Source organism: Cavia porcellus, unplaced genomic scaffold, assembly GCF_034190915.1.
Source record: "Cavia porcellus strain 051 isolate PalLab524CR breed Dunkin Hartley unplaced genomic scaffold, mCavPor4.1 scaffold_6, whole genome shotgun sequence".
In the NCBI taxonomy this organism is placed as follows: Eukaryota; Metazoa; Chordata; class Mammalia; order Rodentia; family Caviidae; genus Cavia; species Cavia porcellus.
Window position 1 is genome coordinate 93,101,083 of NW_026947489.1, and position 12,202 is coordinate 93,113,284.

At 43.9% G+C, this 12,202-nt stretch overlaps 1 protein-coding gene across 4 annotated transcripts; it reads right to left on the bottom strand.

The window, feature by feature from the left end:
- Window positions 1–2,040: 2,040 nt before the first annotated feature.
- On the bottom strand, window positions 2,041–11,626 carry Krt222 (keratin 222). Of its 4 annotated transcripts, none has more exons than XM_063251516.1 (6): window positions 11,388–11,626; window positions 8,905–9,006; window positions 8,449–8,669; window positions 5,877–5,953; window positions 5,403–5,538; window positions 2,041–4,311 (listed from the first exon to the last, which is right to left on the bottom strand). In XM_063251516.1, the coding sequence occupies exons 1-6, from the start codon at window positions 11,481–11,483 to the stop codon at window positions 4,083–4,085; spliced, it is 861 nt and encodes a 286-aa protein (XP_063107586.1). In that variant the 5' UTR covers window positions 11,484–11,626; the 3' UTR covers window positions 2,041–4,082. The 4 variants fall into 4 exon arrangements, with proteins under 4 accessions (XP_063107586.1, XP_003467138.2, XP_063107587.1 ...); XM_003467090.5 differs by having other exon boundaries at window positions 8,878–9,006; window positions 11,388–11,616; XM_063251517.1 differs by having other exon boundaries at window positions 8,905–9,108; window positions 11,388–11,571.
- Window positions 11,627–12,202: the final 576 nt, after the last annotated feature.

Sequence of the window (12,202 nt, forward strand, 5' to 3'; positions counted from 1 at the left end):
TCTGAGTGACAGTCCCCCGTGTGGTTAATAAAAGAACCGCACTGCTTTCTGCTTTTGTGGGTGCGGTTTATCTGGGTACAGCCACATCCATAGATAGCATTGGCTCTAATCGCTTGTGACTGTAAGGGCACAGTCACTGAGCTGCTACAGGGATCTTGCAATGCGAGAACCCTAACATATTTGCTCTCTGGGCTTTTAGGGAAATAATTTGTCTGCCCTGGTCTGAAGCCTGTGAGGGCAGGTTGGAAAGTCTGGCAGTGACTTTTATAGATTCCTTGTTTTAGATTCCTTATTGGCACTGTGCGTGCCCGTGTAGGCTGCAATTTGTAAACACAGAGCCAAATTCTGCCCTTTGACAAACTCTCCCTTGATCTGAGGCATTCCTAATTTGCACACTCTGTATACATACATACTGTTTAAAGTTTAGTTTTGGTCTGTAGGCTATACGTTTTCACTTGAAACTTTCAAACTAATTTGAAACATGTTTTGACTTTTTGTCTTCTTTTTTAAAATATATGTTAAGAAAATAAACAAACTGGGCATGGCTGTACATGCCTGTAATCTCAGCACTCAGGAGGCTGAGACAGAAGGATTTTGGTGAATTTCAGGCCATCCTGGGCTATAGTAAGTTTAAGGCCATGTTAAACATACAGCAAAACCCTATCTCAAAAACAAAACAAAACAAAACACCCCCCCCAAATAAAGCAAACAAATAGGCAAACTGTGAACTTCACTAATGTAAAGAATTCTAAAAAAAGTCAATAAGAAAAATTCTTCCATGCCGTTTTGAACATTTCTGTGTACCAAATCATCCTAAGACATGTTAGCTTAAACTGATAATCATTTATTTTACACTGTAGAAATCATGAGGGCAGAACAGTACAATTTGGGTAACTCTATGGGAAACAGTTTTTTGGGGGAGAGCAGCAGTTGAAAATTTTAAAGTATTGTTTCTTTCTGTTGTGTGTTGAACTATTACTTCATCGGTGCAGTTACAGTTTTCCTTAGAAGTCATTCAACCGCAAGAAAACTAAGAAAACTTTTCATACGAATTCTCCTCTCTGAGTACTATGTGACACTCATGTTATTGCAAACAGCTGTGTGGTAAGAAGGGCGGGAATTATTACTAAGTATCACTTTGGCTCTTGTTTTTCTTTTTGTTGTTTTGTGACAGGGTCTCATTAGGTAGCCCAAGCTGGCGATCTTCCTGCCTCAGCCTCCTGAGTGCTGGGATCATAGGTGTGTGTCACCGCTCCTGGCTTAAACCCTTGAAAATCAAGGCCTGAGAGTGTAGAGTGATTCCTCTCTTGTGTAGTTAATTAGAGATGTAGCCAGGGCTGGCACCTCCCACTGTTAGTGCTTGGAATCACTCCTTGTGGATTTTGCTAGGGAAGTGTGCATTTGAAGTATCTTGGTGAGACCAAAGAATATTAATTTCATGCCTCTGTGATGAAAGGATAGCACTGTTTACTTTGTAGGGCTGTCGTGAGGATCAGGGGTTATGAATCTGTTGAACTCTGTGGCTTCGAGTGGAGAAAGCGCTTTACAAACAGTGGTTGCCGATATACTTTTCCCTGCATCGTGGAATAATGTGATTATTTTGATTATTATTATTATTATATTTTTTGGTTAGAGTAAAACAAAAAAAGAAAGTCAGCCTGGTAAGTCCCCGAATGAGGAACATTCCAGCTGCGAACTTTCACAGGAGTGCTGTGTTTCACTTTGTCGGCTGACAAACAAATCCAAGTTAGGAGCATCCTCTCATAACAAGCTCGCTGGTAAGTCTGGGACTTACTGTACACTTCTTAATTTATCTTTTGTCAAAAAAAGCCTAAAGCCATCATATTTGTACAGTGATTACAGTTTTCTTGCTAGCTGCTTCTTTTTTTGGTGCCAGGAATCGAACTCACAACCTTGCGCTTGCCAGGTAGGCGCTGTGCAGCTGAGCTAAATCCCCAGCCCAAGTTCCTTAGGGTGTGGACAGAGATCGCTTTGAGCCTGGAGAACTAAGTATCAAATTCAAAATACAAGGCAGCCCAGTTCACGGTTCAATTTTTTTTTATTGTACTGGTATCATTTACTTTGGTAAATTCATATTCCGATTTTAAAATGGCTCAAAGGAAATAAAGTTCTTTTTATAAAACGAGTCCTGTGGTTTAAAATGTACATGTTTACACACAATAGCTGCATAGTAGAATTACAATAACAAGCAGTTACATTCATAATGCCCAGTACTACGGTTTGTACACTGCACGGTGACCTTAGGTAGATTGCTTTAGTCACAGTTGCTTAGCAGAGTAACTTTAATACAATAGCAGTTATGAATGCATTTTTAAAGCTCTGGTCACATTTGTAGCATTTAACAAATATTGAACAAGACTTCTCTTTTGTGTTGGGAACTGAACCCAGGACCTCGCACTTGCGAGGCAAGCACTCCACCACCGAGTTCCAGCCCAGCCTCAAAGAAACATTTTTATTTACTTATGGGATGTACTGGGTCAGATGTTACACGAGAATTAGCACTTAACATGCTGCAACATCCCTGATGGAACAAAATCATCTCCTTTTCACTGAACAGAGTAAGCCAGGCTGAGATGAATCGGAAGGAACGGAAAGAAAATGTAAAATGTTCTACTCATGTATTATGTTCAAGATTCACATAATTTTCTTCTGATGAAAACAGACATTTCAGTGCTGTGTATAAATATACATACAGTGTATATATACATACACTCACAGCGTATATACACATATATACATACAGCATATATATATATGCACACTGGCCTAAAGTTCTAATGTAGCTGTAGCCCTTAGGAAATACTTTAGCTGGGGAAAAAAAGTATGAATTGTACCTCTCCATTTTTTTTTCTGCTTGGAAAAAAAATAGCCTATCAGTTTCTAATGTTTTAAGACAGGTATTTATTCTTTTAGGTTTTAAAATAAATACACCTCTGTCAAATAAATGAGTTTCTTTAGAAAACTTTGCAACAGTGCTTCACTTATCCACAAATATGTTTTTATCCATATTTATTACAATTTATTTGAACAATTTAAAGACAAATCCCACAAAGACTCTTAGCTTAGATAACAATAGCATTATCTTAGTTCACGTAAAGGACGATAAGAAGTATTTATAGTAATTCATAGAGCATCTTACCTAGGCCGAGATGTGACTGCATTCAACTTTCTAGGTGTGAATGTTGGGACACTGGGAGGTGGGCAATCATTCTGCTAACTAGGGAAAACACCCTTTCAGTTTGCTTTTTGTGTTTTAACTTTATAACTGGCCTTCAGATTTTTTTTTCTGATTTTTAAAAAAGTTTTTTCAATAGAGTGGCTCTTCTGGAATTCAGATATTGCCTACAAATAACTTTCAGGTGTAGAGTAACAGTTGGATTTATTATCAAAATAACCTTGGACTATATTCTATAGTTTGCTTGTGAAGAAAAGTCTCATTTTTCTAAGCCTCCAAATGATTGTCTCAAAAAGAAAACTTCTAAGTAATGAGGGAGTCTCCCTTAAAATTTTATCATGGCTGGCTTTTTAAAGTAGAACAAACCTTTTAGTTTAGCCAACCAGGAAACCATGGTGGCTCTTCACATTTTAAAATCAGACTTTTCCCTTTCCTTAGAGCCCGGATGGCGAACCTTTTAGAGTTTTCAGTGATTACAAACAGCTCGCTGGGGCACGCGTGCCGGACGCGTGCCGGACGTTCGCCCCTGGTGCCACACAGCTTTCAGCTACTGAGTGAAATCACAGATTTAACCAGACCGGCTCAGTACCGTGTACACAGAGTTTCTGATAAAACATCCAAGGAAAAAGCAGACGATTTGGAGAACAAATAAAATAGAAACCATCCTGAATTTCTGATCTTATTTTTGAGCTCTCCTGCTCCCAAATATATATGCTCCTGAGTTCGGAGAAACCTTATCTCTTAGCTGTCTTTTTCCCCTGAGGTGGATCAACAGTCACATGCCGATCCGAAGCTTTTCCCTGCGCCCTGAAGAGCTGACGTGGTGGACAGGGGCTCAGCACGGCTGGCCCGACGGCCCTGCAGGTGGAGGTCGCCCCGGTGCAGCCTAGTCCCCGGGCGCCGGCCGCTGGATGGACGGGATGCTGCAGGAGCGCCGCATGACCAGCCTGACCTCGATGTCCGGCAGGCTGTCCTGCCCGGCCTGCGCGCAGCCCTCGTCCGCCGCCGCCAGGTGCAGGTCAAACCGCAGAGAAACGGACTTCTTTCTCAGCCGAGGGTTGTCTTTGAAGAAGGAACCCTCCCATTCCTTAATGACCTCGTCCACTTTCTCAGTCCTGGGATGAAAAAGGGGACTCGCTGTCCACAGCAACCAGTGTGCCTGCCGTACCTATGTACCCTACTCCTCATCCGCAGTGAGCAAAAGGAACTGTGTAACTTTCAGGCCGTGAAACATATGACTGACATACAAGGCTTTAAAGCCATCAAGAGATAATTTCTAAGGAGCTCTGTGAAACCTATACAGAATTCTCATGTTAGGATTTTTTTTTTTTTTTTTTTTTTGGTGCTGGGGATCAAACTCACGACCTTGCACTTGCCAGGTAGGTGCTTGTGCCACTGAGCTAAATCCCCAGCCTTTCATGTTTGATTTTTGGAAAACAAAATCCAGTAAATTGATTGATTGCTTGTGTATTTTCATCATATATATATATATATATATATTTTTTTTTTTTTTAAAATACATATATTTATATATTTTTAAATCAACATGAATATATATAATTATATATATATATATTCATGTTGATTTAAAAATCACAGTATAAACTGGGTGTGGTGGTGCACACCTGTCATCCCAGCATTCAGGAGGCTGGGGCAGGGGATCGATGGGAGTTCAAAACCAGCCTGGGTTACAGAGTGAGTTAAAGGCTGGGCTGAACTACATAGCAAGACCCTGTCTCAGAAAACCAAAACCTAAAACAAAACACAGTTGATTAAGGCTGTTTAGAAACAACATTCATTACTGGGTTTATTTGATTGAATTTAATCTCTTCAGCTATATTTACTCTATCTCTGTCTCTCTGTCTCTATGTTTCTCTCAGTTTTTGTTTTTTTATTTCAATACCAGTGATCAAACTTATGACCTTGTGCTTACCAGGCAGGCACTTCCACCACCCAGCTAACCCCCCGGCCTCTGTCTCTGTTTTTTTTTTGGTCTTTTTCCTTTTTACCGGTACCAGGGATTGAACTCATGACTGCCTGCTTGCAAGGCAGGCACTTATGCCGCTGAGCTAAATCCCCAGCCCCCACTGTCTCTGTTTTTGATACAGAGTCTCACTATGTAATCCAGGCTGGTCCTGAACTCTCAGCAATCCTCCTGCCTCAGCCTCCCGAGTGCTGGGCTTGTGGTGGAAGTTATTTTACTTACTGAACGGTGCCATGAGCCTTGGCGCTTTCCTTCGCCATGTTTCCATTTAATGTTGCCTGCTTGGTTACCATCTCCACGTTCTCATCCTCATACTTTTGTGACAGTTTTGTTGAAAAAGAGATTTCATTTATGATGGCTGCGAAAATGTTATTTGTGACAAATTACAATGTGGAAATATCTTCACGATCACCTTATGTGTCAAACTTTTATGCAAATATGACTTGCTTTTGCCACATGGGAGAATTTAATTTCACTGTAGGATGTGACATATGCTGCTTTTATTTTCTTTTACTTTCTTAGACAGGGTCTTGCCATATACTCCAAGCAAGCCTTGAACTCGCTATGTGACCCAGGCTGATCTTGAACTTGTGACGATCCTCCTGCCTTAGCCTCCCCAGGGCTGGGATGACATGCGTGCACCACCACACCCGGCATCACATACCCCTTTTCAAATCAGTGCACTCAACAACTCACCTGAGGGTAAAACAAAACCAACTCTACTTGTGGTAGGCTTTGGCTCCTTTTTCTCACCCTGGATACAACCATAATACCTAAAAATGGAGACAGTTACATCACACAGCAACACTGTGTTAGCAACATTGTATCAGCAAGCAGATGGACTGATGAACAGTGTTGGTGTACCTGTGGCACACGGGCTGCATGTTACCCCCAAATGCTCTAAAGGTTCGCCATCCCTGGATTAGAGTAGTTGTATTTTTCCAATAAATGTCAATAAATGAGCTATTATCTAAATGACACCAGACTTTTATCGGTCAAGTGCCTAGCATCGTGTGCATGAAAGAAAACAGTTACAGCTAACTTTATAGAGGTTAAAGTAACATGCAGAATGATCCCATGGTTTGTAAGTGATGCCTATGCCTACAAATATCACCTACGTAATGCAATGTGTCAGACTAACATTAAGCATCGAAGTCAGGGTAGGCAGAGGCAGGAGGCTTCCCTGCTTGGGGGATTGAGTGACTCAGGGAACATACAACTTCTTAAACTGGCACAAGTGGGTACCTGAGGGCTTGTTGTGTTTTTCTCTTTTTCTTTTTTGGTAGATCTCGAGTAACACAATTAAGAATTCAAATTTGATTGTAGAAGTATTAGAGATCAACTTGTCAACATCTTGAATGATCAGGAGTTAGATAAGATTCACAAGCATTTTTCTTTTTTCTTTTTTCGAGATAGGGTCTCGCTATGTAGTTCAGGTTGGCTTTGAACTCACTATAGAACCCAGGTTGGTGGTGAACTTGGTGGTGATTCTCCTGCCTCAGCCTCCTGAGTGCTGGGATGACAGGTGTGCCATACTATGTGTGGCCACACAGTCCTTTATTTTATTTAACAGTATATAGTCACATATGAATACATCCATGCATAACTACACATAACTATGTATGAAACCATAGCTCTCCATGTATACCTGCATCCGTGGAGCACTTACAGTGTGTCTGCTACTATTTTAAGCAATTTACAAACGTTAGTTCCTTTAATTCTCATAGCAGGTTTTTTTTTTTTTTAGTCTTTTTTCAAGGCAGGGTCTCACTATGCCATTCAGGCAGGCCTTGAGCTCACTTTGTAGCCCAGGCTGGTCTCAAACTCATAAGGATCCTCCTGCCTCAGCCTCCTGAGTGCTGGGATTACAGGCGAGAGCCACTGTGCCTGGTTCTCTCATAGCAGTTCTATGAGGTAGGTAAAGTTAATATTATTATAATTCCCAGTTTACAGACTAGGAAACCAATGAACAGAAAGCTAAGTAATTTGCTGAAGGTCGCTTAGCTAGTAAGTGGTATATTTTAAATTGATTTTATGCTTTTTAAAAATTTAACAAATGATCAAGATTTATCATGAGCTAAGTTGTCTCATCTAGTTTTGTAGAGGACTCTGAATTCTAAACAAGCAAGGATAAAAGTTTCCTTTTAAAAGAATGTAGCCCTGTCATGTTCAAGCTACACAGCTTCAGAAGTGATCATGGATTTTGATATATGAACAATTAAGATTGCCTATGTTAATACCTTTTCCTATTGGAACATCTGGAAATTTTTCTTCTTTCTTTCTCTCTTTTGTTTTTGAGATAGGGTCTCTATATATAGTCCAGGCTGGCCTCACACTTGCAGTGCTCCTCCTGTCTGAGTTCACAGGTGTGCACCACCACCAGCTTGGAAGTCTTCTAAGTCCACCCAGAACTGCGTATAAGGATGGTGAGTGGGCCTTAGAGTGGGATTCTGCTGATTATACATGAATCTTCCAAACTGTCTTTGTGGATAGTCTATGGAAAGCAAAGACTAATCTTGAAAGAGACAAACTGCAGAGAGAAGCTAAGTCCCAGCACTCATGAGGCTGAGGCAGGAAGATCACACAGTGAGTTCCAGGCCCTCCATACATAGTGCTATGGGTGATACATTGTATCAGTTTGAGTTTAGAAGTAGAACTAAGGGACTCAGCCAGGAGAGCCAGGGTTCTTACTTCCTAAACATCCTCATCTATGCAGGGGGAGGGCACTGAGATTTTGTGAGTGCTACACTGGCCCTGGAGGTAGTCTGCATATACTATGAGGGAGGAGAAGAGGCTTGTTCTCCCTGTTTTGCTCTGGCTGCTTTTGCTGGCTGCTGCCTTGAACTATTACTCTGCACCATCCTGCCTCGGAGCCAGCTGATGATGGACTGAAACCTCCACAAACTGTGAGCTAAATAAACTCCCAACAACGAGAGAAAAGTAACCAAGACACATTGTGAGACTCTGTCTCAAAAACAAAATAAGGACAACAGAAAAAAACAAGATGAAAAGCTAAAGAAAATTGTGTTCGAGCTGGTGTGTGGCATTTCAGTGACTCAGTGAGACCCTGTCTCTTAATAACCAGCCTGGCCTTGAACTCAGGGCAATCCTCCTGTCTCAGCCTCCTGAGTGCTACAGTGACAGGTAGGCGCCACCAAGTCCAGCAACTATTTGTCCCTCTTTACCATGGCTGCCCAGTGCATGGGCCTAGGCGAGGACGGGTCCCCACCTCACCTCTGGCCTCTCAGCCCACAGTGCCCATGGGTACCTGATTTCCTCCTGCTCCAGGAGGCGGCGGTACGTGGCGATTTCCTGCTCCAGCCTCATCTTGGTGTTGAGGAGCAGCTCGTGTTCCTGCAACTGCCTCTCGATGCCACGCCGGAGGTCCTGCAGCTCAGTCTCCAGCCCCTCGATCACCGCCTCCAGGTCCTGAAGCTGCATCTGGTGCTGCTGCTCGCTGGCCTGCAGGGAGCTCTCCAGGCCCCTCTCCTGTGGATGGAGTGCGGCCTTAGGGCACCAGAAGCCCAAAGTGGTGTCCTGCTCTCCTAGCCCAGGCTGGCCTCGAACTTGCAGCAACCCTCTTGCCTCAGCCTCCTGAGTGCTGGGATGACAGATGTGCGCCCCCATCCTGGGCCCCCCTCCCTGTCTTGATCAACATCTGGCAGCCACCGTGGCCAGGCCGGGAGACCCCTCTCACCACAGCATGCAGCGACTCGATCTCCACCTGCAGGTGGTACCACTGGCGCCGGGCCTCCTTGAGTTCTGCTCGAGCTGCCTTCAAAGCCTCTTCGTCTTGGTCCATCTTCTTGCTTATGTCGTCTTCCAGCTGCGAGAAAGCCAGCGACAGCACGCGGAAACAAACGGTGCTCTTGGAAACAGGGTGTTTCAGAACGCTCTTGGAAGAGCCGTGCGGGAGTCAAATGGTCTCCTAGCGGTTAGATTGCGAATGTGATTTCTAGAGTTTCCTTAGTGATGAATTAAATACGTGAGCTGGTCAACTCTGTTCTCAGCCTCAGTTTCCCCTGCTGGAAATGGTTCCCAAAGTCCTTTCCACCTATGATATCTATCTATCTTTTTAAAGTTTTATTTTCTGAGACGGCAGGGTCTTACTTTGTAGCTCAGCCTGGCCTTGAACTCATTATGTAGCACAGTCTGGCCTTGAGCTCGAGGGAACCCTCCTGCCTCAGCCTCCTGAGTGCTGGTATGACAGATGTGTGCCACTATATTCAGCAAAATGATCCAAATGACCTTTTTAGAAAGAAACAAAAATTTTTTGGATGCTGCTTCAGACTCAACCCAGAGTCTTTGTACTGAGCTATATCCCTAAACCTTTTTAAAATTTTGGAGCAAATTTTTAAAATTTAAAAATTTTTGCTAAGTAACTAAGTTGCCCAGGGTGGCCTAGAACCTAATCCTCCTGCTTCAGCCTCCTAGAGAATTACTTGTGCTTGGCTTAGAAGACATCTTAATTTTGCGTATTTGGGGTTGTATAAAAAATGATACCTTAAGGGTTGTTTTAAAAACACGCTTACATTAAAAATAAGCGGGACTCTTGTATTTGAGTTTATGTGCTTTCACATTTGGGATTTTGGAATCAGGCACACACAGGTGCTAATGCCTGTGTCATCTCTAGATTTGGAGTGGGGAGCAGTGGCTCAGCTTGAGTCTGTCACAGGCAGATTCCCAGGATGGCCGCTGGTGACACACAGGAACCCAAAGTCGGGTCTGCTTGTGGTTACCTCCGCGTGGCACCCTGGGATTTCCAGCCACGCCCTGAGACAAGCTGCGGTATCTGGGGGACAGAACCTGGGGTGTCACAGAGCCTGGGGTGCCATGGTGACTGCAGACTGACAGCCTGTGCTGCTTGGCTTTGGGGGAGGGAGAGGGAGAGAGAATGGAGCCTCCAGCCTGGAGCGCTTCCCCATAATGAAATCCTCAGGGTTTCTCCGTCCATCTCCATCTCGACAGACTTCCCAAAGGTTGAGTGGAGAGGATTCTCTGAAGGAGTTTTCTGTTTAAAAATGCCCCAAGCCAAAGTGATACGATAGGCTCACTTTTAAAAATTTTGCACTTATTCATCCTGTATTAAATTTCATCCTGTATTGAATTTCTACTACTGCTGAGAATTTACTTGGTTGATAATTTTCAGAAGTTCTCGTCTATTAATTTTCTCCCCTTCTCATTGTAAAAGTTGAGCGCACTGCTCCAGGGCTGAAATCCAAAGTTCCAGTGACTTTACTTAAATCTGGTCATTTTCTATAAAACCTGAAATGGTACCCAGGGGTGGAATTTATAATGTCACTAACATGAGTTACAAATAAAGCCTGAGGTTTCCTAGCAGTATTTTATTTTTCTTTTGATGATGTTTTTAAGTAAACTTTTTTCTTTTTTTGCCAAGAATTTGGGTACCTAAAATAGAAATTGAGCTCGAATATACTAGATGCACTAAAAACAACACCAAATAAAACCATACCTCAGACTGAAAAACTCAAACTCCCTCAGTTTCTGAATCTTTGTTTCTAAAAATCTTTGCTTTTAAATTCGTTGAAAGACTCAGACCGGAAGGAATTACTAAGGTCACTTTAAACCTGAGTGTTTGAAATTTAGCTTTTAAGTGGGTTTGCTCTCTCTCTTTCTAAAGGCTTCTGTATTGCAAGGCTGTGTAGAGCATAAACGTTTCATACAGCGCAAAAGCCAAAGACCTCTTCGGAGAATCATTTCTGATTTGGGGGACTTTTATTGTCACAAACTGTCATTTGTTACCACCTGGTATAAAACTGAACTCATTAAACAGAAACAGGAGCCTCCTGGAAAGACTGGATTTTTCCTCAAGTGGGTGCCCAGCAGGAAATTTCACTCCAGGCTTGTATTACTGAGCTGTGATTTGAACCCTGCATCTTGGTAACTCCCCACGGCCTGCCTGCCAAGGGTACCTGAGATACTTCCTCCCCCCAGGACACCTAACCTGGCTGGGTGCACCATGTTAGGGCTCCCGGATCCTCGCGATTTCAGCCTGGTCATCTGGCTCGGGATCCAACACCCCCATCCCTTTCCACGGGGCGGGTGTCACCGTGGTTTTCCCCTTTGTCATCCGGTCCCCCCCTGCACGGAAGACCTCAGCCCCTCCTTCCCCTCGCTCCGCATCCACAGGGAGCAGGGCAGGACCTGGCAGACCTGAGCTTCCTCTTCCTCCGGGGAGATCATTACCTGCATCCTGGCGGACAGCACCGCTTCTATCTGATTGCTGCTGAGGAGCTGGGCACGGTGTGCCCTGATCTCGCGGAGGAGCCGGGATGGTTCCATTCTCTCCCCATCCTCCACCTGGCTAACCGAGCCCCATGGGTGCCTGAGTCGCTGCGGCTGCTGCCGAGGTGGCTGCTGCGGCTGGGCTGGCTGCAGGCAGAGCGGCCCTGCCTACGTCTGCCTGCCGAGCAGACAGCCTTAAAGCCGCAGAGCGTCTTTTACCGGGCTTAGGGTTTTCTGATCAACGGTGCAAGTGCAAGCCAAGCCCTTTGCTCCCATCATCCTGGATCTAGAAGGCAAGCCGGGATCTCCAGGAAAGCAAAGCAAGTGGGGTCATCCATGATGTCCCTGCTCTGCTCCCCTGTTTATTTTATTTTAATTTAATTTGGTTTGACTTAATTTTATTTTTTGAGACGGGGTCTCACTATGTAATTCAGGCTGGCCTCGTACTCACAGAGATCCTCCTGCCTCAGCCTCCCCAGTCCTGGGATTACACATATGTACCCTCACTCTCTACTGCACCCCTACTTACATGCCGCCTCACTCTCTGCAGGGTCTTGTTAATCTCTGCTCTGTGGGAGGGGGAGTTGGTTTATTTTGTGCAAAGGAAATGGTTATAACATTAAGGATATTCTGTTTAGGTTCCCCAAGCTATCGCATAGCTAAACTTTTATAGTTTTCCTCACTATTTGGGTACCTCTTGTGTTACAAGACAGAGTCCTGCTATGTAGTCCAGGCAGGCCTTGAGCTCATGAGGAGCCTCCTGCCTCAGCCTCCCG